The 23,524-nt window shown below is 37.6% G+C and overlaps 1 protein-coding gene across 1 annotated transcript in view; it reads left to right on the top strand.

Annotated features, from left to right (window-relative positions):
* The window catches only part of rasa2 (RAS p21 protein activator 2), a 57,787-nt gene that overhangs the window by 32,053 nt on the left and 2,210 nt on the right, over positions 1-23,524 (top strand). The window contains exons 10-23 of the mRNA XM_065265083.2: positions 4,223-4,376; positions 4,466-4,620; positions 6,488-6,602; positions 6,742-6,816; positions 8,594-8,717; positions 9,131-9,237; positions 9,453-9,539; positions 9,681-9,758; positions 12,652-12,725; positions 12,831-12,937; positions 19,600-19,682; positions 20,263-20,471; positions 20,611-20,714; positions 22,207-22,387. Coding sequence (XP_065121155.1) covers positions 4,223-4,376; positions 4,466-4,620; positions 6,488-6,602; positions 6,742-6,816; positions 8,594-8,717; positions 9,131-9,237; positions 9,453-9,539; positions 9,681-9,758; positions 12,652-12,725; positions 12,831-12,937; positions 19,600-19,682; positions 20,263-20,471; positions 20,611-20,714; positions 22,207-22,387 — 1,653 coding nt within the window. The remainder of the gene's footprint in view (positions 1-4,222; positions 4,377-4,465; positions 4,621-6,487; positions 6,603-6,741; positions 6,817-8,593; positions 8,718-9,130; positions 9,238-9,452; positions 9,540-9,680; positions 9,759-12,651; positions 12,726-12,830; positions 12,938-19,599; positions 19,683-20,262; positions 20,472-20,610; positions 20,715-22,206; positions 22,388-23,524) is intronic.

The raw sequence follows: 23,524 nt of genomic DNA, 5'->3' as shown, positions 1-23,524 counted from the left end.
TTACCTCTGTAAAGGATGAATGTGTGGTTTAAAGTCAGGAGTTTTTTCCTGATCCCTGTTTTCTAATTTTATAAAGCTTGGAAGAGCAAGGACATTTTGCTAAAATAACTCTAAGGGCCCTATTTTAACTATCTGAAATGCAAGTGCCAAGCGCAACGCGCAAGTGAGTTTGTGGGCGGATCTTGGGCGCTGTTGCTATTTTCTCGGCGGGAGAAATAACTCTTGCGCCGGGCGCAAATCAATAAGGGGTTGGTCTGAAGTAGGTTCATTATTCATAGGTGTGGTTTGGGCGTAACGTCAAATAAACCAATCAGAACGCTATCCAACATTCCCTTTAAACGCAAGGGCGCAAGTTCCATGGCGGGTTGCTATTATTATGACGGATTTACCAGGCGCACGCCAGGAGCGGTTCACAGCCGAGGAGACCCACGTTCTTGTAAGAGCAGTCAAAGACAGAGAAGTTGTTTTGTATGGGGATAGGAGAAACCCGTCCAAATCAGCGTCGGTTAAACAGGCGTGAGAGGAAATAGCCACAGTCTCATCAGCTGGCACCCCATCGTTGCGCCAAGCACTACAATGATGTCAGGAGACGGGGGAATCCCACGCTTGCCAGCATAAATCGGGCACGCCGTGTAACGGGAGGTGGATCTGCCTCTATACAGGACCTGACGCCAGCAGAGGACATCGCTGCGTCCACCCTCACCGCTGAAAGGGTTTGGGGGCTTTGAGATCGGACCCAAGAAACGCAAGCAAGGTCCAACCCCAAAGTACACATATTCAAGTTCATATTCATTAAGGTTTCTTATGAAAACGTTTTAATTATTATTTACATAAAATAAACGTAATACAGCCACACAACAAACTTATGAAAATATTTTAATTGTTATTTGCATGAGAATTTTTTAACGCAGCCACACAATAAATAAAAACTATCACCACAATGCTCACCACTATGATTCCCCTTATCTCGTGTATTAATATTTTTTAGTGTAACAATTTATGATTTGCAAAAATAACTGTTGCATCTGTGTAGATTAGATAAGCAAAGTGTGTGCGCGTTGTTCACGCTATACATTATGGTCAAGCATGCGCCCTTAAAATAGCATAATGAACAACGCGCAATGCGCTACTGACTTTAAACTTTTTTTTTCTGGTCAGTGGCGCAATTGTTTTTTGAAACTGCAAAATAGCATCAGGGATGGTTTGCGCCGGAACACGCCTCCTTTTTTGCGCTGAACCACCCAGGGAGCGCAAGTTCATTCTCTAGTTTGTCGACGTGCGTCTGTGGAGGGAAAAACCTGCTGTGCGCCGGTGCAAAATACGAATGATACATGCGTCATTGACAAAGTCAATTGCGCTGGGTGCAAGATAGGGCCCTAAATGTGTTTGTCTGAAAGGTGATGGACATATGTATCTCAGATTGTTTGAGAGTGAGTAAATCATGGGGTAATATTAATATTTGGCTGGAGTATCCCTTTAAGACCCGTAAAAGCCGGTTTTAAGCTGGTTTTGTAGAATAAAACGTGAAAATATCTTGGGTTGATGTTAACCCAAGATCTTATATAAGGAGTTTAACCAAAACCCCATTCAAAAAAATTCATTGACTTTGGGATGACGGAACTAGGTGCTAACTCGCTTCCGAAAAAATATGCCATCCCTGCGGCACTCTATGGTAAGAAGCAACATGTGGTAGTTGGTTAGCGGATAGCAACACATTGGGAATGAAGCATGAACACATGTTACAGTGCACCGTAAACACAATCAATCCTTCCTAAACACCCCATTTACCACACATTTAACAAATTGTATGCAATTGTCATGATCAGTAAGTTCGTCTACAGAGTGTCTAGATTTCTATGTATGAAATGATTTGGTTCCACTTAATATTACATGTCTTTAACCATCTGTACTTATGGTATATAATGTAAGTACATCTTTAATGGATAGTTCAGTGACAAAAAAAATTCTGTTATCATTTACTTACCTTCAAGTTGTTGTTCCAAGCCTGTATACATTTCTTTGTTTTGCTGAAGACAAATGAAGATATTTAAAAATTTTTTTACAACCAAACAGATCTGGGGCACCATTCACTTCAATACTATTCAGTGAATGGTGCTCCAGATGTGCTTGGTTACAATCATTATTCAAACGTCTTCTTTCGTTTTAAACTATCCCTTTTACACATACCGTATGTACATGACAATTACATTGTTTATACTGTATTGTCTATGTACGCATTATTTGATTTTAACCATTGCAAGACGTCAATTTGAAGCATGAAGATAAATTATAGAGATATATATTGAATATAATGAAAAGGCTGATGAAAGTACAGGTTATATCGTGCACTTCTGGTGCGTATGACTGTGTGATTTCTGTCAGCTGTAGGGTATGCAGCCAGTAGTCTGACTGAATCACATTGATGAACTTATGAGGAAGAGAGATAACAGCCAGCCAATCCTTGCTCTCCACCGCTCTTATCTGCCCAATCAGTCATGAGAACGCTGCCTGTCGGACCTTAAAATGAAGATACTTTACTTTATATAATACCGTAGGCCTTGCATAAAGAAAAGCGTGCAGAGAGGTGACGACTGTGATGGATGCTTTAATGTGTCATCTTGTAATTCATTGCGTGCTATAATCAATAGTTTATTGTTTGAAAGTTCAAACAGCCGTGGGTGAGCGTAGGTGTGTCTGTGTTTTGGGCAGATGACTTCCCATGTGTCCTGAGACTGCAGATCACAGCGTTCTGCCAGCAGTGTTGTGTAAACATTGTATGTGCGTGCATTTGTGTATGTGTGTGTATGTGTAAGACAGAGAGGAACTTGTTGATACTGATCTGCATGTTTTGAATGAGGGCAGTGAGTTTACTGCGTGGGTGAGCGTTTGCATGAGCTGAGCATAAAACAGAGAGAGAGAGAGAGAGAGAGAGAGAGAGACAGAGAGAGAGAGAGAGAGAGAGAGACTTATGAACACAATCTTACCACACCATTTCTGTACTTTGCAGTGTGAGCAATGACAATAAATGGTACATTGATCCGACACATGTACACAATACAGCATATCACAATGACAGGAAATTATTGGTATTTAAAGGAACATTCCACTTTCATAAAATCAATCCTGATAATTTGCTTACCCCTTTGTCATTCAATATGGTTATGTTTAGTCGAGAAGAAATTAAATTTTTCTCCATATAGTGGACTTTAGTGGACCTTAATGGTTTGCAGTTACAATGCAGCTTCAAAGGGCCCAAACAGTTCATCCGGGTCATAAAGGTCTTATCTAGCGAAACGGTTGTCATTTTTGCTAAAAAATATAAATAATGTGTACTTTTAAACCACAGCTTCATGCCTTGCACAAGCCATGTGACGCCCCAGCAATACCTTATGAATTACATTATCACGTCAAAAGGTCACGCATTGCATATGTGAAACGCACACTTGAACACCATTTTAACAATAAACTGACACAAAGACATTAATTAGTATCATTCCACATTCAACAAAGTCTGAACGCTCCTGTTTCTCCACACTCGTAAACACTGGAGTGGTAGTTTCACATATGTAAAGCGTGACATTTTAATGTCGTAGACGCAAATTTCCGCGTGAATGTCTCGAAAGACTAGAATTTCACGCGCGAAAGAAGTAAGTAAACTCGAAATGTTCAAGCGTCCAACTATGCGCAAATAGCGTTTTTTTTTGCTGCCTTTACCGCATCTGGTGTGAACGCATAGTAAGGTTACAGATACGTAGGTTGCGTGCACATCGCTTGTCGAGCGCCTTGCGTGACTGTATAGAGCCCCTACCTCAGTAAATCATCAGTCAGACAATTTTAGGATCAATTTGTACCAATTTAACAAAACATAGTAATAGACTGAAATATTTACAGTAATACATTTTTATGAATTTTTTTATTTGAATGAGACTTTAGCTAAATTTACCGAACGATGATGCAAACTCTTTTATTTCGAATAGAATCATTGAAACTAGAAAAACTAAGCTTGAAACTAATCTTGTCACACAGTATTGAAAACTTGAGTGAACAAAAGCATCAATGATCATGATATTCACAATGTTGCACAGTTTAATTTCCTCAGTGAAATCACTAATATATTGGGAATATTTAAATGGTTGTCCCACACAATAATTTAACCATCAGACTGAACACAAATGAAGAAAAAAATTTGCCTATACAAATTTCTTTTCCTTTTATTTCATAGGTACTTGCTGCAGCCTAAAGGCAACGGTACGAAATCTAAGCCGGACGATCTGGGTTCATTACGTCTGAATGTAACCTATACCGAAGACAATGTCCTGCCCTCTGAATGCTACACTTCCCTCCGCAACCTAATGCTCAAATCTCCAGATGTCAAGGTACAGCAGCGACAGCTTGCCACTTGGAGGATGTTTCACACGCATTATTTTATATTTTGGAATAAACTGTGTTTTTTTTTCGTCTATAGCCCATCTCGGCGTCGGCAGCTCATGTATTGGGAGATGTTTGCAGGGACAATGTGGGGTATGAAGCCCTGCTTCCTGTGGTCAGACTGCTGCTCCATCACAACAGACTGCTGCCCTTCCTCACGGCTGTAGCGGGCCTGGAGCTGGAGAATACACAGTTGAGTAACGCAAACACACACATACACACGTCTAAATTGGGACGCATTAAAGACTTCTATTGTTTTTTAAAAATGCATACGAGTGAAGACATATTTATACATAAAGTTAGGGTTTGTTTTAAAACCTTTGTGTGTTTGAGCAAACATTTTAAAATGGTTTATGCCATAAAACGTTACACTTAGACCCAATATAGTCCAGCTATGAGTAACCCACTTCTACCCTAAATAACCCTGAATTGTTTTTGCCGTAATAACTTTGAGAAGTAATATATTCCATCACATAAGTTCAAGGTGTTTGTTTGCTTTCATTTATTTTACGTTCTAAGCATATACCCACCGTCTATTCTTTATCTATGGTTAGACGTCTATTAGACTTTCACTGAAGGCCCAAATTTCGCTGTGGTTTAGCCAAAATTGCTTGCTGGGTTAGGGGGCATGCACACCAAGGTGTTTAAACACAGCTGAAAATGCCAGGCGGACACCGACTGTAGGTGCTTGCCAGCTTTTTTCATCTCAGCGCTTTGGTTGCTTTGATACTTTTGCTTTGTTTATTAGTCATTAAACGATGCTCCTTTTGGTTTTTGTGAAATTTTTCCCACCCTTCATCCACTGTGATTGGTCGCCGAGTGAGAAGTGACATTGACAAGATGGGGTGCTTTTTCCGAACAACAATGTGCAACGAGATCTCACGAGATTAAATGTGTTTCGCGAGATTAAATGTGTCTCGCGAGATTTCTTGTGGAGGTGCTGGCCGTTTCTCAAATAAAAGACTGCATCCTTCGGAGGTCGCATTTTTAAACTACTTTTACTTCATAAAGACTGTCTTATTAGAGACTATTAACAAATATAAAGTTGACTAATTATTTAGTTAATCGCAACTTGTTGTAATATGCTCACGACTTGCGAATGTAATGCTCAGTTAATGATCTGAAATAAACCTTGATGACGAATGCAGCCTGCATATGCGACCTCCGGAGGAGGCAGCTTTCTATTTGACCCTTTTACAGTGCATGCATTATATTTCTCTTTTACTGCGTTTTGCTTTTTTGTTTGGGTTTCCAATAATGTTCGTTTGTGAACTTGTGTGAAGTCTGAGACGCGATGTGTTTGTCTGTTGATCAGTGTCAGAAGTCTCAGCAGATTAAACCCTCACACAGAGTTTACATGATTTAATGCCTGCATGTTCTTGCTCAAAAATGACAGTTGCTATATCATTTATAGTGTAAAGAAATGGACATATATTAAATATTAATATGGATTTAAACATTGTTTGGCTAAAAATAAGCGTTTCTCTGCGTTTAAAGTGAAAGTGAAGATAGCATCCGCGAGACGAGTCCACTATCGCCCCCTGCAGGCATTTGTTATAATACATACATAATGCTTTTAATTTATAGGCCACAAATGTAATGTGTTTGTTAATGTTGTTTAATGTAACTTGGTTTTAATACTTTATTTGAACCAAATATTATTGCATCTTCGTTATTATGTAATTTTAAAGGCTACTGCTCACTTGGGTCTATTTTTATTACCCAAAAATAACAAATTACTTCATTATCAGTTAGCAAAATAATTGTTAGGGACAGTCCTTGATTAGTTAAAACTTTTTAAAATAACATGATTTCAGTTTCTTATTCATTTATTTAATCATTGAGGATTTCTTAAAAAGTGTAAAAATATCGTCTCGTCTCGTGAACCCAATCTTGTGTCTCGTCTCGTGGATTAAGTGTCTCGTCACATCCCTACAGAATAGGCAATTTAGTTCATTGCTTTGCATTTAAGCATTTTCTCCTCCATGACTAACTAGGTTAGAAACACACATTTTTTTTATGTCATGTTATGTCATGAACTGTTCCCTGTTTCATACAGAGAGGCCAACACCATATTCAGAGGAAATTCTCTGGCCACCCGCTGCATAGATGACATGATGAAGATTGTGGGCCGAAGTTACTTGACTGTCACTCTCAAACCTGTTCTCAATGAGGTCATACACCATTTCTTCATCTTATCATTTATTTTTGACCTTAACCGAATGTTTTATATACACTATCAGATTTGTGGTTCTAAAGTTGTTAACTTGTCAATATGGATGAGCATTTAAATGGCTTGTTTTTTGTTTTCAGATCTTTGAATCCAATAAAACCTGTGAGATTGACCCCATTAGATTAAAAGAGGGTGACAACGTGGAGGTCAATAAGGTAAAGAAAGTTTTCTTTCTTTATTTTTTCAAAATATAAAACAAGTTAGTAGTCCTAGATTCTGATTGGTCAATAGATGTGTTGTATTTATGATAAAACACTCTTGTGACTGCTGCACCCAACAATTCTGTGTATCACTTCACTGCACCCTTAACAATGTAAATATGTGTGACCAGTGCTGGCAAAATAAGTCGGAATGCGCACGGTTTATTATTGAGCTAGAGGCAAAAGAAAGTATAAATGTCGATTTTGATCGAAATTGAGGTTTAAAAAAAAAGTACATTAAGCCATCATACAGTGATCCCAATGCTTTAAATCAGGGGTGGGCATTCATGGTCCTGAAGGGCCATTGTCCTGCAAAGTTTAGCTTCAACCCTGATCAAACACACCTGAATGTCATTTCCAAGTAATCCTGCTGTCTTGGATTAGGATTTTCAGGTGTTTTTGATTAGGGTTGGAGCTAAACTTTACAGGACAGTGGCCCTCCAGGACCAGGAATGCCCACCCCTGCTCTAAATAGTCATTAATTATATAAAATCATTTTTATTTGTACGTTTTCTAAGAGGTGTACCAACCTGAATGCTTAAACTATTCAAAGATGCGTGTCCATCCACATGCATGTCTGACATTTTGGTTTTAGTTTTAAAACATGCAGGAATTTGTAAATAAAGTGCAAGACAAGATAAAGTTTGGGACCTGATTGATGTTAAAAGAGTTATGAAGAGCGACAAGATATGAAAACGATCTTCCTCACGCTGACTTAGTTTCACTTTGCGTGCCCAAGGCTTTTCACACATTTGCTGTATGATTTAATGAAGTATGAATAGCTTAGTTTTAGATTTTGATTTGAACATTTATTATACATGTATGATGTGTAAAATAAGAAGGGCGTAGCTTTATTAATTTAACGTGAACATTGCGGTTTTGTGGTCGCTTGTCATCCATGCGGTAAGCTTGTAAGTAGTGCGGTACTACGAGATTGCGGTTACTCCTCAGATATACCTTGAAATATCAAATAAACTTTATGTATTTCGTGAAACGTATTTTCGGTCATACTGCCCTCCACATATTTTAGCTTTAATATTTGTATTGTGTGGTAAAGGACTTTTTAAAGAAATAAGGTTCTCGAGGCTAGTGCTGTTTTGTGAATGAGGCATTGCTAAAGGGGTCGCATTTTAATAAATTGATTCACATTCAAAATAAGTTAATCTGTATTAACACGATCTATGACATGCTGTAGATTTCCACAGAAATGAATTCATACTACTTATGACTAATTCATACTAATGAAATTGTTAAAGGTGACATAGAATGATTGAATGGGGTATTTATCCTTGTTCTGTGATGTGACATGTAGACAAATTTTTTTTTGTTTGTGTCTGTAATGCCTTAGAAGCTTCTTAAAAACCTCTCTCAGATAGCTCTATTAGGGTGGGGGATTTTAAACAAGTGGTTTTGCACCTATTTGGCTCCCCCTACTGGCTAAACTTGCAATCTCATTACTGATTGGCTGACTTTGCTGCCACTCAAGAAATGTAGCCAATTATTTTAAAGTGGAGGGGCAGTGAGATGCCTGTGATGTCATAAGCATCAGTTTTTCAGATTGGGCCGTTTTCTGGCTGACATTTCTAAAAGAGGAATTTCTATGAGACTGAGATGTTTAGCATGTCTAGCACTTTTTGTATGTTCGTGAATGCGGGTAGACTACCATTATTCAACAAAGACAAGGTAAAAATGGGTTTTCATTCTCTGTCCCCTTTAATGTGTGTGTTCTCAGGAGAACCTTCAGGGCTACGTGCAGAAAGTTTTTACATCTATAACACAGTCTAGCTCCAGCTGTCCTCCTTTAATGTGTGACGTCTTCAGGTCACTACGCCAGCTCGCATCTAAACGCTTTCCAGGTATGGCATGAAGCACACACAAACAAATGGCTTTCCTGTAGCTCAATTGCACTGTAAAGTGATATTTTTTAAGTACATGTGCAAAACTGTATGTGTTACTTCATTGTTTAAGTAAATATAATATTTGGGTTACCAGTGTGGTAGAGCATGGCACAAAGGGTTGGGTTTGAGGGAATGCACATACTTATCAAATTTATAGCACTGTAAATCGCTTTGCATAAAAGCGTCTGCCAAATGCATAAACAAATCAGTGCCATTATTTCATCTCAAATTGAAACAAATGTGTTTGCACTTGCAATTCATTCATTTCCTGACAGACTGTACTATCTGAACACTAGGAGGAGCCAGAGACAAAATGTCTACTAAAAGAGATTCTCTCTCTCTCTCTCTCTTGTTCTTTCTCTCTCGTGTAGCCGATCCTCATGTGCAGTACTCGGCCGTCAGTAGTTTTATATTTCTGAGGTTTTTCGCAGTGGCCGTTCTCTCTCCACACACGTTCCAGCTGCGCTCTCATCATCCTGTGAGTGTGAAACACAACCAACCTGTTGTAACAAACACGATTTACTTCCTATATTTATCATATGACTCATTTATTAATGCAAGAAAACATGCTTGTTGAGACAGTCATGTCTTTTCTCAGAATGATAAGTCACATACAAATATCCAAACTAGAGGTATGAAATATCACCGGATAAAAATAAGCTTATGGGAAATCTCTCTTTGAATTCCTCTCAGGACCCTGAAATTTCCCGTACACTAACTCTCATCTCTAAAACCATCCAGTCTTTGGGCAGCTGGGGCAGCCTTTCCAAGAACAAACTGGTACGTCAACTATTAGTCATATAATCCACAGCAAAACTTTGGTGTTTTCCAAAGTTTTCCCTGGCAGGGCTTTACCTTGATGTGTTTTATTTTCTGAAACTCCCCGTTGTTGTTCTGACCTTCTGAATTGTTTTTCTCCAGTCTAGCTTTAAAGAAACTTATATGTACGATTTCTTCAAGTTATTCCAAGAAGACGAATGTATAGAAAAAGTAAAAAAGGTAAGTACAGCAAACCAACTCGAGTTGTAACACAAAAATGATTTCCTTTGTCATGTGACAGTCGATAGAGGTGAACGCGTGTGTCTCTCAGACGTAGAAAATACTAATTTGTGTTGACGGTAATGCACTTACAATCGAACCCTATAAGAAAAAACATTACACCAGATAAACATTGAAATGCACACAATTACAACATAACTATTTTGATAGGACCGCTCAACAACGTAAGTGCAGTAACTACACCAATAGTAAAACATGGCTGTAATTCCCATGCAAAGCCACAAAATCTGCAAATTTTTGTGTGTTGCACACAAATATACCACAATGCATGTGATGTAACCATCCATAAAGAATTAATTCATCAGTTTAGCCAGCCAGAACAGGTGTATCACTACTAAAAGACTTGAAAACCATACATTTCTCTTTTGGATAAATTAAAATGTGCATTAAAGTGCTAAAATGCACTTTTATATGTGTTTCTAGCAGAAAATGTGTCTGCAGAAACATCCTGTTATCATACAAATCCATATATTCTTCGTTTAGTCTCCTTTAAACCACAACAGTCACACAAAACAGGCTGTTGGGGATCTCCTATCAATGTGATGTCACATTGATTATGCCCCACCCATGACCGACTTCAGACTCCGCCTTTTAAGCGCATAGTTCAACCTTCTGCCAGGACACATGTTTTGATGTAATTCAAAGCACATTTGTAAGCGCCCTACCGCCTACGTTACCTACTGGGAGGGGATCCGAAGCTTTATTTTGCATTTAAAGAGACACACACAAACAAGCCATTGTTTGTTTACATTGCGTGGAATGGTGCGCTGTAATTTGTGGAGCGGATTTATTGCATTCTGTAGAAAAGGAGGAGTGGCGTTTATTGCATTTTGGGAAAAAAGAGAGAAAAGATGACAGAATAACACAGCGGATATTGGATTTTGCGTAAAATTAAGAATTTACTTTTAAATATTGACCTGATATAATACGGAGTTTGGCAGTAACTCCTTTTTAAAAAAAATGGCATTTATTGCGTTTTGGAACCAAACTCTTCATTTCTTTTTAAAATCTGAAAGATTCAATAAATCACTAATAAATATGTATTATTACTCGATAAAAGAAGGTTTGCCATAGATCGTAAACATTAGGTAGCGTGCAAATCAAAGCATTTATGCCGGTGTATGTTTTCAACTGTTTCCAATAGAAGCACCGCACTTGGAGATTGCAGGTTTTGTCACCGCTGAATGGCGGCAATCTGCGTTTTTGCGGCACTAAGCACCTAAAATTGAAAATGTTCAACTTTGGGTGAAACGCTCAGCTCATCAATGTCACTCGGCCCTCCAATCACAGTGGAGGAGGGGCGGGACCAATATCACAGCAACCAACCGGCGCATTGTTCAATGACTGATAAACAAAAAGTATCAGGGGCGGTTCACTTTTTGCGTCTTAAACCGCGCTGAAAAAATGTGACTATCTGTTGGTTCTTGTCACATGACCTGCTTGCGGCATTCTAAAAAATTGACATGTTTTTAAGGGCGGATTCACACCGGATGCGTGGCGTGTCTGTTGTGTGTCTGTCGCATGGCAGCTGCGTGGCGTTTTCTATGCCCTTGCTAACCAGAAGCGTTTTTGACGCGCTGCTGCTGCTAGCCTATTCTGTATACATGTATGTTTCCTATTGATAAACTGACCTGAAAGTGTCCGGTTTCAACTACAAAAACGTCACGTGATTTGGATTGCCCTTGTTCGACGTATGGAAATGAACTACCTGCAATAGGCTACTTCATGTTAAGAATACATATACTGATTTGATTACACAAAGACTTTCGTTCTGTAGCCTGTTGACAGATTTAATAGTTGGAAATAGGTTTTTATTTACATGTCTGCATTTTTGTCAAACAACTTCGTGTCAAATTGACATATAAACCACTTTTTGTGTTCTGTTTTGTCTGGAAACGCTTCCAAGACGCTTGCGTGTGGCGTGAAAAATAGGCGACGGTTGTATTCCTAGAATGCACGCGTTTTCGGTGCGGCTCGAGTCGCGCCTGAGACACACGTGTCATGCAAGCGGTGTGCACGGTCAAACCTGCTAACATGGGAGCCTAAATAAAAACGGACACGTCACGCAGCTGAGACGCTCACGCCACGCATCCAGTGTGAATCGCAACCGTGTCGCTTCCATTATGAGTGCGCATACCGCACGCCTACATTTGAAATAACGAACTTGATCACGCAAAAGATGTGAAATGTGAATTGCCCCTCATAGGTACTAAAGCTCCAAAAAACAAACGCTGGCAATTGCCCAAAGTCGCCATCGGCCTGCTGTTTTCAGCGAAGTTTTTAAAGTCGCAATGAAATTGAAATGAAAAACTATATATATATATTTTATTATATTGTGGTATTATTAACAAATGACTTATCTGTGAGCTTCATTATTTTTAAAAAATTTGTGTGTGCTCATAATCTTTAATAAAAAATGCAAATCTCCTCCCCTCCTCAAAACGATCTCTCTTCACTTCCGGTTATAAGTATGGCAGGTGGGCGGGGTTCGGGAGAAGATCGCAGCGATTAGCAATTAGCAACACGACCCAACTTCAAACGATCCAATCAGATCTCGATGGACAAATTCAAATCCAGCCCTGCCTTATTTCATCTCAAAGCCGTTTCATTCGGATATACGTCACCACGGGGAAAATAAGGCAATCGCTATTTCCGTTTAATGGCGACTTTAACGTTTTGGTGTACACGCCCCCTTAGTGTTTATATGTAAACTGTAAACTATTACCCCAGTACTTCTGTGATGATTTACATATTTTAAATATATAATACAGCAAGGAATAATAATACTGCGTGGTTGAATATTGTGATTGAACTAATTTCTTCTCTGTATTAGTTTTTAGATGAGATCTCCTCTAATGTCTGTAAGGAATCCAGCGGAGTGGAGGACTCATTTGTGTTGAAGGAGGGGTGAGTGAAAGACACCACAGTTCAAAGTCTGGTTCTGTGATGGTTATGGTTATGTGAAGTCCAGCAAACCCAAGATTGAGTCAAATGCATATGTTTGTTTAACAGAGAGGTACATAAACGGGCACAGGGCAGAAAACGGATAGGAAAGAAGAACTTTAAGAAACGCTGGTTACGCCTGACCAATCAGGAGCTGTCCTATCATAAGCAGAAAGGTGAGTGATATCAGCTATGAGGACCATGATAAGGAACTTTCTGTTTGTGGGCAATCCTCCAGATCAGCTTTGAATGAATTATAAAGTATGGCTGCCAAAATCCCAGAGACTTGTTTTCACTGGCAGTGTTACATATAGCAAAGGTTATGTTGAAAATACATGAACCAAGAGTCACAAATGATCTTGAAGCGCCAGTTCCCAGTCTCACATTCTTGTTTGTGTAGCTCCTGTTCGTGTAGTGTGGTCGGTCTGTTCTGGATGTGAAACAATCTGTTTCCCTTATTTGACTTATGCAATTGCATTTATGTCATGGGTGTGGACTGGTGTAAGTGTAACTTGTGTATTAAGCAATGGCAGAGTAGTGAGTGCTTGGTATTTACTTGTATTTGTCACAGTGTGAATATTGTAAAGTAGCAGTGTTTTTGTTTTCAGTGGTTAGTGCCAGTATGTATAAAACAAGGGTGGGGGGTTGGCCAATACAATTCTGAGATAAGAGAGTTTTAGAAAGGGGAACTGGGGAAGCTAAGGTATATTTATAGTTTTTAGCTTTTGAAAGATATGCAATATATATCTTTATGTATATGCTTTTTAATGTCTTTTTTATTTGTCACAGGTTAATAAAAAAATCCAAATGACATAAAATCAAATGAACCTCTAGTTAAAATAATGAAGACTTTTTAGCACCGTTTCACATTTTGTGTCTAAAAGCATGCATACAAATCGACTGTGCGGTTTTCTTCCTTCTTTCTGAAGCGCTCTGGCGCTTGCACTTCTGCAGCGTCCTCCATTGCTAAGCAAACATGAGTCGCACTCTCCATAGATCCAGTAAAACGCCTCCATGCATTGTTGTAGAAATATTATAGCCTCTTGACAGATCATACAGCTTTGGGTATCCCTGTACAGCTATGATCAGGTGTTACTCTATCTTGAGTTAAGAAGTAATGATACAATGATACAATATTGATAGATAAAGGGTAAAGCTGCTTGTTTGACAAATAGGTCACATCAAAATAACACAAGAGCATTTCATAGACTCGTACGAAGAAGTGCATTTTGAATTGCTCTCGAGATAATTTGACATCAACCACCTGTCTGTTCTTATGGCACCACATGAAGTTTTTCACACCTATATTCAACTGTCTGTGGTGCAATTGTGGCTAGAAGATACAGCAATGGCCAAAATTTTGTGAAATCTCACCAGATGAGCGTCGTTTTTATCCTAATCCTACCCCCCAAACCTTACCCTAAACCCAACATCTTGGGAGATTTATGCTGTAGCTGTATCCCATCTAGCCAAAACCCTGCTCCGCCAAAGCACCTGTATAACAGAGCGTAATGCACCTATATAACATAGTGTAACACAAATTGATAAACAAGCATAACGCACCTGGATAAAAAGAGCATAACGCATTTGTATAATAGAGCGTAACACTTATTGATAAAAGAGAGCTAACTGCGTGTAAAGCAGACTCTAACAGAGTGTAACACACATGGGTAAAATAACATAACGCACCTGTATAAAATAGCGTAAAGCAAATTGATAAAAGAGCATAACTTACCTGTATCCACCAGTTTGTTGACGTAAATGTGGGCGCCGCCATCTTTAAGCTTTCTGGTTTATGACTTCCGGTGAGCCACTAAAGCTAATGGTAGTCTATTGTGAAGAACTCAAGTGTGCTGTTTTGACTGGCTGTTTAATGTTTATTATGAAATCCAGGAAGACCGACATAATTTGTGCAGTTAGGGGTTGCCATAATAGCTAATACAAATGCAGTAAATCTCTACAAATCATTTTTTTAACCATAATCCATACACAAGATCTGAATGTGTATGTGGCGCACATGCACTCATGATCTGTATTTACAAATCCATCCAGTAAAACCTTTCATAGAAACTACCAGAAAACAATAAATACAATTATTGTTTAAAAACAACTAATATTATGCTGATAAAAATATGCTGATTTATTTATTCTGCTACTATACAGTATATTATTACAAAAATGCGATTACAGTACAGAATATATACGACATAATCTGCTTAGTTAATGTTTATAATAGTTTGTAACGTGTTTGAGCATACTTCTGTTATGTTTTAAATGAAAAAGCAAAGTAAGCAAAAAATAATTTCATAAGCTCATGTCTCCACCTGCGTAAGAAGCAATGTAATAATATTTTCATAAAATGAAAACAATACTCAATACATGTAGTAGTTTATATGTTTATTAGGGTTTGTTCAAATAACTTACTATGTGTTGAATGAGAAAGATACTGCTGACTGTGTCGGACCGCGTGAAGCTCGACGTGTCACCATAAACAAGTCCATTAAAAATTGCAGTTAAAAAAAACTCACACCAGAGGGACAGTTGTGACATTTTAAACCAGACCCTGACAAGTTAAAAAGTGTATCATACACTGGAAGTGCACATTAAATAGGGCGAGCTTAGTCAGATAGCGTCTACTTCAAAACGCAAAATAAACGTTAGCAGCCAATGTTTATCGTTAATGATTTGGAACAAATATGATGTTATTTAATGTTAAACTATGTGAGTGGCGCTCTGTGGTGTGACAGGTATTTGAGCAACTTCCTGAGTTGTAGCTGGGCGCTGACTGACTTATTTACACAACATGATATTTATATTCTACATGATGGTTAAATGGTAAATAAAAGTACATTTAATCATAACTACATTCACAGTGTTAGTTAACATTATATAGCCAGCAAAAGAGTAAAGAATGATTAATATTTAAATCTTTCACCCAGCACTATGGAGAACAGTCATTGTATTACTGGCCACTTCAAATGCCCTCAGGTATGGAAAATTTCATTTGATTAATCAGCTTGGCCGGTCCACTGGTTTATCATTACTGTAAATGTGATGAAGTACATGCTGTAACACAGAAAAATATTTATAATGTGATCAAATTACTGCAAGTTCACAACTTCATAGCATTCCAACCATAATTCCCACAGTTCCTTTGAGGGAGCTGACTCTGAAACAAGAGACACAGAAATTCCCAAGATGTGACATAGATGTCAAGGTCACAAACTGCAGATCTCGGTGACCCGCACGATGCGTGTTAGTCTTGTTGTAAAAATAAACATCTTTAGGTGTTGTAATCTCACAGCATGGTGGTTTGACCTTTTTTCTGACGGACTGTTGTTAGTTTCAGCAAGCGCTGGGTTATAAGACAATGATATAAGCAGAGTCAGTGAGTTCAAGGGCAAAGTAAAGCTTTCTTTACATTAGTGATATATTTTAAAGCTATTTGAACAAAGCCTACTCTGTTTGTGAAATCCAGGATAAATCTCATAATCCAATGATGAAATGAGGAGCAGCAACGTTTGATTTCACTCATTGATTTCAATCTTTGACATGAAAGCAATCCGACCCAATGAACAGAGTATATTATTGCTTTTTTAACCATGAACTTACCTGATAGCACCTTGGTGCCAAATTGTGGTGAGCACATCAACGCCATTCAAAACCAAAGTGCACCTGTTCCTTATAAAATGTCTTCTAATTGATTCCTGCTCACAATAATGAAGTAATATAACAGCAGTTACCAACAGCCACAAAATAATCCCACAAAGCTCATGTCAGTCCTGAAGGGAATCACGGAAAATAAACAGATGCACTCTGACCGATTAAAGCAGAGTTTACTCAAACCTGACTTGTAAGTCAGGTTCCTTTGGAAATATTGCCTTGTGAATGCAAACAAAACCAACATGAAATTGCAACATTGTAGCCATTTAACCCCAGGTTGCAAGTCTGAAAACACCTTTAATTAAGAAAAAAAAAACGGAGTGAGAGACCTGAGCTACAAAACCACACAGGTATATTTGTAGCAATAGCCAACAATACATTGCATGGGTCAAAATGATTGAATATTTAATGCCTAAATTCATTAGGATATTAAATCTTTCTGAGTGTTATTTTTATTTGCCAGCATGTTTCATGATTTTTACAAAAATGTTATGTCTTCCAGAAAATGTTCTTCTTAAAATATATAAATATATATCAAATGAAAGAACAGACCATCTGCTTTAAAAAAAAAACAGAATCATCCTTCCTTCATTAATCTCTTTTTATCACCTCTCAAAAATGGTAGGTTTCTTCAAAAACAACACATTTTTAGCAAAAAGCTGAAATAATTTCATTTTTGTGAAGGACTTTTGATAGAGATCAGATTCAGAGCAATGATCAAAACTTACACGGATATACAGCTGTTTGCCCTAGGGCAATACTTCCAGGTTTTATAAGTTGCGGAATTTTCCACCTGGTGGATAATAGCGGTATTGCGGGAGGTCGGAAATACTCGTCATTGGCAGAGAAGCGTTTTCTTATAACTGACGAGTTAACTCGTTAATGGCGGGAAAAGAGTTAAGTAAAAATCATGTTCCATGTTCCAATTTCCTATCATAAATATATAAAAAAATCATCATTAGTAATGTGTGTAGTTGCATGTAGTCCACAAAAGCCATTTGTTTATGTTGTTGCTGCTAAAACCGTCTATACAAACTGGATTTTTAACTCTTGCCAGTCAGCGGCAGCATTTTTTATGATTTTCACAAAAGTTGAATGCCTTCCAGAAAATGTTCTTCTTTAAATATATAAACATATAATATATCAAATGAAAAAAACATTTCATCCTATCCTCATTTGAGGATCACCTGTCAAATATGGGTAGGTATCTTAAAAAAAAAAAAAAACTTTTGATCAAAAAGCTGAGATAATGGCATTCTTGGTTTAAAGCAGTAATTCTCAAAGTGTGGTCCAAAACCCCCCTCCAGTGGTCTGCCAAAAGATGACCTAAACTAGGCAAGTGTTTATACAATCGTCACTTTTTTAAGTAGATTTTTAATGCACTTGTGATACTGTGATATCAGTTCTTGCCATTCTGTTTTAATAACGTAAAAATGGATTGGTGGCTAAACCAAAGAGGAGTCAAAATAAAAGATCAAGCATCAACTGAAAGCAGCTAAAATCCACAGATCTCTTAGTTTTGTAATGTACTAGTTTTTGTTTCATGTGTAAAATCCCTGTAATTTCAGTGATTTTGGACATTAAGGGGAACATTTGTTTTTGCATTTTATTGTTACCATTGTTACAACCATAGACTTCATATGCCCACCACCTCAGTTATAAACTACTGGCTCTTTGGAATGACATTAAGTGGGACCTAGGCTGTTATACAATGTTTAATTGCAGTTTTTTCATATGTGCAGTTTGTTGTTCACATTTACTTGTTCAAATGAAATAAAATTGATATAATAATTTTTGAACATAGCATTGCATATGTGTTTAAAAAATTAGTTTTGACTTGAAACAGTTGCATATTAAACTTAAATTTAGCTTATCCTTCCTATTTTGTTGTTTTTGGGGGGCGTGTTAGTGTGGGATTCTGTTAAGTGGTCCTCAGAAAAAAATTGGAAGATAAAGTAGTCCTTGGGCTGAAAAAGTTTGAGAAGCACTGGTTTAAAGCATCTACCAAATGCATAATGTCAATCTAATATAGAGAGATTCAGAAGTTGATAGTGTTAAATGTCAAATCGCTGTTTTTTTATCTTTGCCCTTTTATCATAGGAAGTTGAAAGCCATGGCTTTCTGCCACAGTAGTTTATGGCTCCCTTGAAATACTACTAAAAATGTTGATTACAAAGTTACAAATAAGATTAAAAAGAAAGTTACACAGTGATTTTATGCATAAATTATGCATTAAAAATGAATTGCAAATGCATTTTAAAGTGATATTAGGGACTTTTTTATATATAAAGCAAAACAGCATTCGGGACTGGAGAAATTATTTACGGATAATGTAAATGTTTCATTGGAAAGTCAAGCATACTGATATAAAGAATAATTTTACCAGAAACCATCCAGCCGGTGGCAATTAGGCATGGGCCGATTACCGGTTTCAAGGTATACCGAGGTTTAAAACAGTCAAGGTTTCAAAACCACTAAAATGTTCTGTGATACCGTCTCCAAGGTATGAGCTGTGTTTATAGAAAATTCATGAAGTCATGTGATTGATTTGATGTTTACATTTAATATATATTACGAAAATATTATATATGTTTTGAAAGCATATTATAATTTAAAGGCTTTATTGTACCTGGCATTTGAAAATAACACATTTTAGTGTTGCAATGGCAATACCGCAACACCGTGAAACCGTGGTATTTTTGCTAAAGGTTATCATACCGCCAGAATCTTATACCGGCCCATGCCTAGTGGCAATACAAACCTTGTCGACGTTAGTACAGAAAATCATTTTAAAGAAGAAAGCCTGACATCTCTCAAACCAGCTGAAAGCATTTGTCTGTGTGTTGCTGTGGTTCTCAGGCATTTGCATATTTTGGCTGTGCTGTGGTAAAAATATTGTACATCAGCAGAAGTGATAAAAATAAGAGTTTGACAAATATGTAGAATGTGCATGAGAAACAACCGTCTGTGTTTGTATTGGCATGGACGGGCTGGTGTGCTTTCAGCTCTGTGGGTCATGGGCCATCACAAGATTCTTGAGCAAATTTTGTATTTGTTTAAGAGACACAATCTCCAGATGTTGTGTCCGCTCTGTAATTGTCTGCTATTGTAAATTCATTTCATAGTGTTGCTGATAAAGTGTGATTTTAATGTGAATGTGTTTGTTTTTGTCCAGGGAAAGAAGCATTGTGCACCATTCCTGTAAAAAACATCCTCGGTGTGGAGAAACTAGAAGAAAGTGCCTTTAACCGCAAAAACGTGAGTATTTAACAATGAGGTTTGTGCAGTGCATATTCCCAATGGTCAGTATTCTGATAAAGTGTGTACCTCAAATGCACATATCATGAAAATCAAATTTTTCTCATGTTTAAGTGCTATAATTGGGTCCTCAGTGCTTCTATCAACCTAGAAAATGTGATAAAGATCAACCCAGTAACTTAGTTTGGGTAAACCATTCTCTGCAAGCCTGTGAAAAAATAGGTTATTGAAATTTGGCTCCCCTTGTGATGTCAGAAGGGGATAATACCGCCCCTTAATCTGCATAATCCTACCACGACACTGTCATTTAGTGCAGAAGGAGAGAGAGAGAAAATAATAGACAGCGCAATTGAGTTTCAGTTTCAACAAACCACCATTATGGTGATCAGTGTTTGCATTTCATTTGCATTTTAAAAGACACACCCAAAAATGGTAATTTAAACATGTTATAATAAATTATTTATATGGTATTTTGAGCTTAAACTTTAAATATGTGCTCTGAGGACACCAACGATTTATCTTAAAATGTAAATTGTGAAATGTCTCCTTGTGAAATGAAATTTCAAATATTTGTGTCCAGATGTTTCAGGTAATCCATTCAGAAAAGCCTCTATATGTTCAGGCGGGGAACTGTGTGGAGGCCAACAGCTGGATAGAGGTGTTAAGTCAGGTCAGTCGCTGTAACCCGGGCAGACTCAGTGTGTTTCACCCCTCTGCTTATGTCAATGCGTCCTGGTTATGCTGCAAGGAAGCGAACGAGAACGCCCCGGGCTGCAAACCCTGCACAGCGTAAGACATTTTATTAACTGAATGTATGAGAGGTGGGCAGGGAATTTGCATTTGGTTTCGGTTTAAACATGAACACATAACTGTTAGTTTTATATGACTGTGCATGACATGTGTTACCTGTTTATTCGGTGTCCTATAGGACAGTGTTGGCTAATATTCAACTTGACATCGACTGTGACCGAGAAACGGAGCGAATCTTTTTCTTCTTCTCATCTAACCTCTCCAGACTACAGAAGATGGAGGGTGCGTATGAATGCATAAAACCTAATGCGTTTACCTGGTTTGCTTTTTAATCATTTATTTTGCACAATTCAATTATTATGAAATAATAATGAAATAAATGTAAAAAGATTTCATCCTCTGCAATGCATTTTCTTTTCTGCTGACAAAATCAAGGCCACACAGGTGGGAAAAAATACTATTAACCAATAAAATCCTGTCCAGTATTTTCATTTACAGTCCATCCAATCAAACCCAGAGTCCCACCCTTTTATTCCCATCATTGAATATATTTTACTTGGAAATGTAGTTTGTCAAAAGTTTAGACACGCATTCATTTTTTATTAATGATATTTCCCACAGTCATCAAAACAATTCCACCATGTTGGAGATTTAAATAGATGAGTTAGAAAAAAATTCACTAAGCTGTAAACATATTTATTTCTGCAGTAAAGTTGGGAATTTTAACATGGGGGTCTATGGGATTGACTCTCTTTTGGAGCCAGCCTCTAGTGGCCAGTCGATGAATTGCAGTTTAAGTCACTTCTGTGTTAGCTTTAATAGAGAGGCCAGGTTGCCCCTTAGTGTACATATGCAGGGCTCCAGACTGCCCCCAAATGGTGGCATTTTGCCCCTAAAATTTGAGAGTGTGCCACTGAATTTTACATCCAGTCCCACATGTGCAACAAGTAAATTTGACCTTTTTTTCCAAAAGTGCACAATAAAATGTGACACTGAATTTGAAACAGCACATTGTACTTCTATCATCTATCATTAAAGTATTTATTAGTAATACAGTGGAAATTAGTAGAAATGTGAATATTTGGTTAGCATGTTGATTTACGGTGTGTGCCCCTAAATTTTCTGGTTGCGCCCCTAAAATTTTCAGTTGGGGGCCACTGTGCTCCTAGTGAAAAAAGTTAGTCTGGAGCCCTGATATGGGTATTTTTAAACTGAAAAAAGTAACTTGTAACGTTCTTATAAAATGTTTAAACATTAACAGGAATTCCTATGTGATATGTGCAAACGAAGATATAATAAACGCTCTTGCCATGTTATAAATTGTGTTGTTATTATTGGGGACGCATCTTGTTATCACTTTGTCTTTGGCCGACTTGCTTTCACATTTAAGTCGAATCGCACCAGAGTTTTGGAAGCGGATCAAACCCATATTCAGGTGGCAGCGTTCACACTTACTCCAATGAACTGCACCAACTGAGCAATCGAACAGAGTTCATTTTGATCAAACCAAAAGCGTGAACATACTCTGAATAAATGTTTAGTAAAAAAAACATGCATACATAGGCACAAACACACTATATTCAAAATGCAAAAAGTGTTTAGGACCACAACAAAAATGTAGTCAAGCGTGTCCAAATTTTTGACTGTAACCGTTAAAGCCACATTAAGTTAAACGCTTCTTTGTCTTGTGTTAAAAATGATGTTAGACGCTTCCAGGTGAGCACATGGGCTGCGTTTAATCAGCATGTGACTGAATCCATGTGTCTGTCCGCAGATGCCTGTGCCGGTATGTCTGTCTATCTTGGGCAACAGAAGGAGCAGGAGGAGTATTCGGCCTTCACTATACAGGACCCTAAAGAGACCTTCCGCACCATTACAGAGCTCAGAGCCGTCCTAGAGGAACTGCAGGCTCATCACGACTTAAAGGGAGCGCTAACCGATGAGCCAGGCACTATGTAAGACAATCACTACATTATTTAAAGGAAAACACCCGTTTTTCAATATTTTACTATGTTCTTAACTCATATCTATCTTTTTTCAATGCGTGCACTTTTGTATAGTGCCTTGTGAATGTGTTAGCATGTAGCCTAGCCCCATTCATTCCTTAGGATCCAAACAGTGATGAATTTAGAAGCAACCAAACACTTCCATGTTTTCTCTATTTAAAGACTGTTACATGAGTAGTTACACGAGTAAGTATGGTGGCACAAAATAAAACTTTAGTTCGGAGCCACAGGAATGAATGGGGCTAGGCTAAATGCTAACACATTCAGGAAGTGCTGTACAAAGATTAAAAGTGCACGCATTGAAAAAAGATAGGTATGTATTCATTCATCTAAGTTGAGGTAAGAACATAGTAAAAATATTGAAAAACTGTGTTTTTTTCCTTTAAAGAATAGCATACGGCTTTAGGTCTATTGTGCATAGTATGCAAATGTGATGTGTTTGTGAATATCAAGATGAGCTTCTACATTGCCAAAACGTGGTAATATACAGGACAGTGCATACTGTATCCCACAATGCAGTGCACTAAGTTTGACTTTCCATGTTCAGTACACTGTTAAAAGTAAAAGTTGGATCAGCTTAAAAATGACTACTAACACCTTAAAAGTTTTGTTTTACTTTTTAAATGTTTAAAGAAATTTTTAAAAGTTTTTTTTACCTTGAGAAAGTTTATAAAACATTTTTTTTAGTTGTGACCAAGTGAAGTAAGTTTTTTTTTAGTAGCAGCTTTCACTTTGTGTGAAACCACAATTATTTTTAACATCATGACTTGTCTCATAGTCAACAAATAAACATACAATCAATAATATCTAAATATATAATAATATATATTTTTACACAAAATTAAAATGCAAAATAACATTTTATTTTAAAAGCAACTAGATTTATGGTATTTAAATGCAATATAGTGTATAGGTCTTCTCGGGTCCAAAGAAATATACCCGACCTGAAATGACCCGAAATCACTTTTTACCCGAACCCGACGTGCATACAAAGTTTTTTTAAAGAAATACCCGACTCGAGAAAAACCTGAGAAATTTAGACCCGAGTCCGACCTGAACCAGTGGCAATAATTTTTTTAACCCGGC

The sequence above is a fragment of the Paramisgurnus dabryanus genome, chromosome 9, assembly GCF_030506205.2.
Source record: "Paramisgurnus dabryanus chromosome 9, PD_genome_1.1, whole genome shotgun sequence".
Taxonomy (NCBI): Eukaryota; Metazoa; Chordata; class Actinopteri; order Cypriniformes; family Cobitidae; genus Paramisgurnus; species Paramisgurnus dabryanus.
Note: the sequence above shows the minus strand (reverse complement) of the source record. Positions and strands in the feature narration are given on the sequence as shown.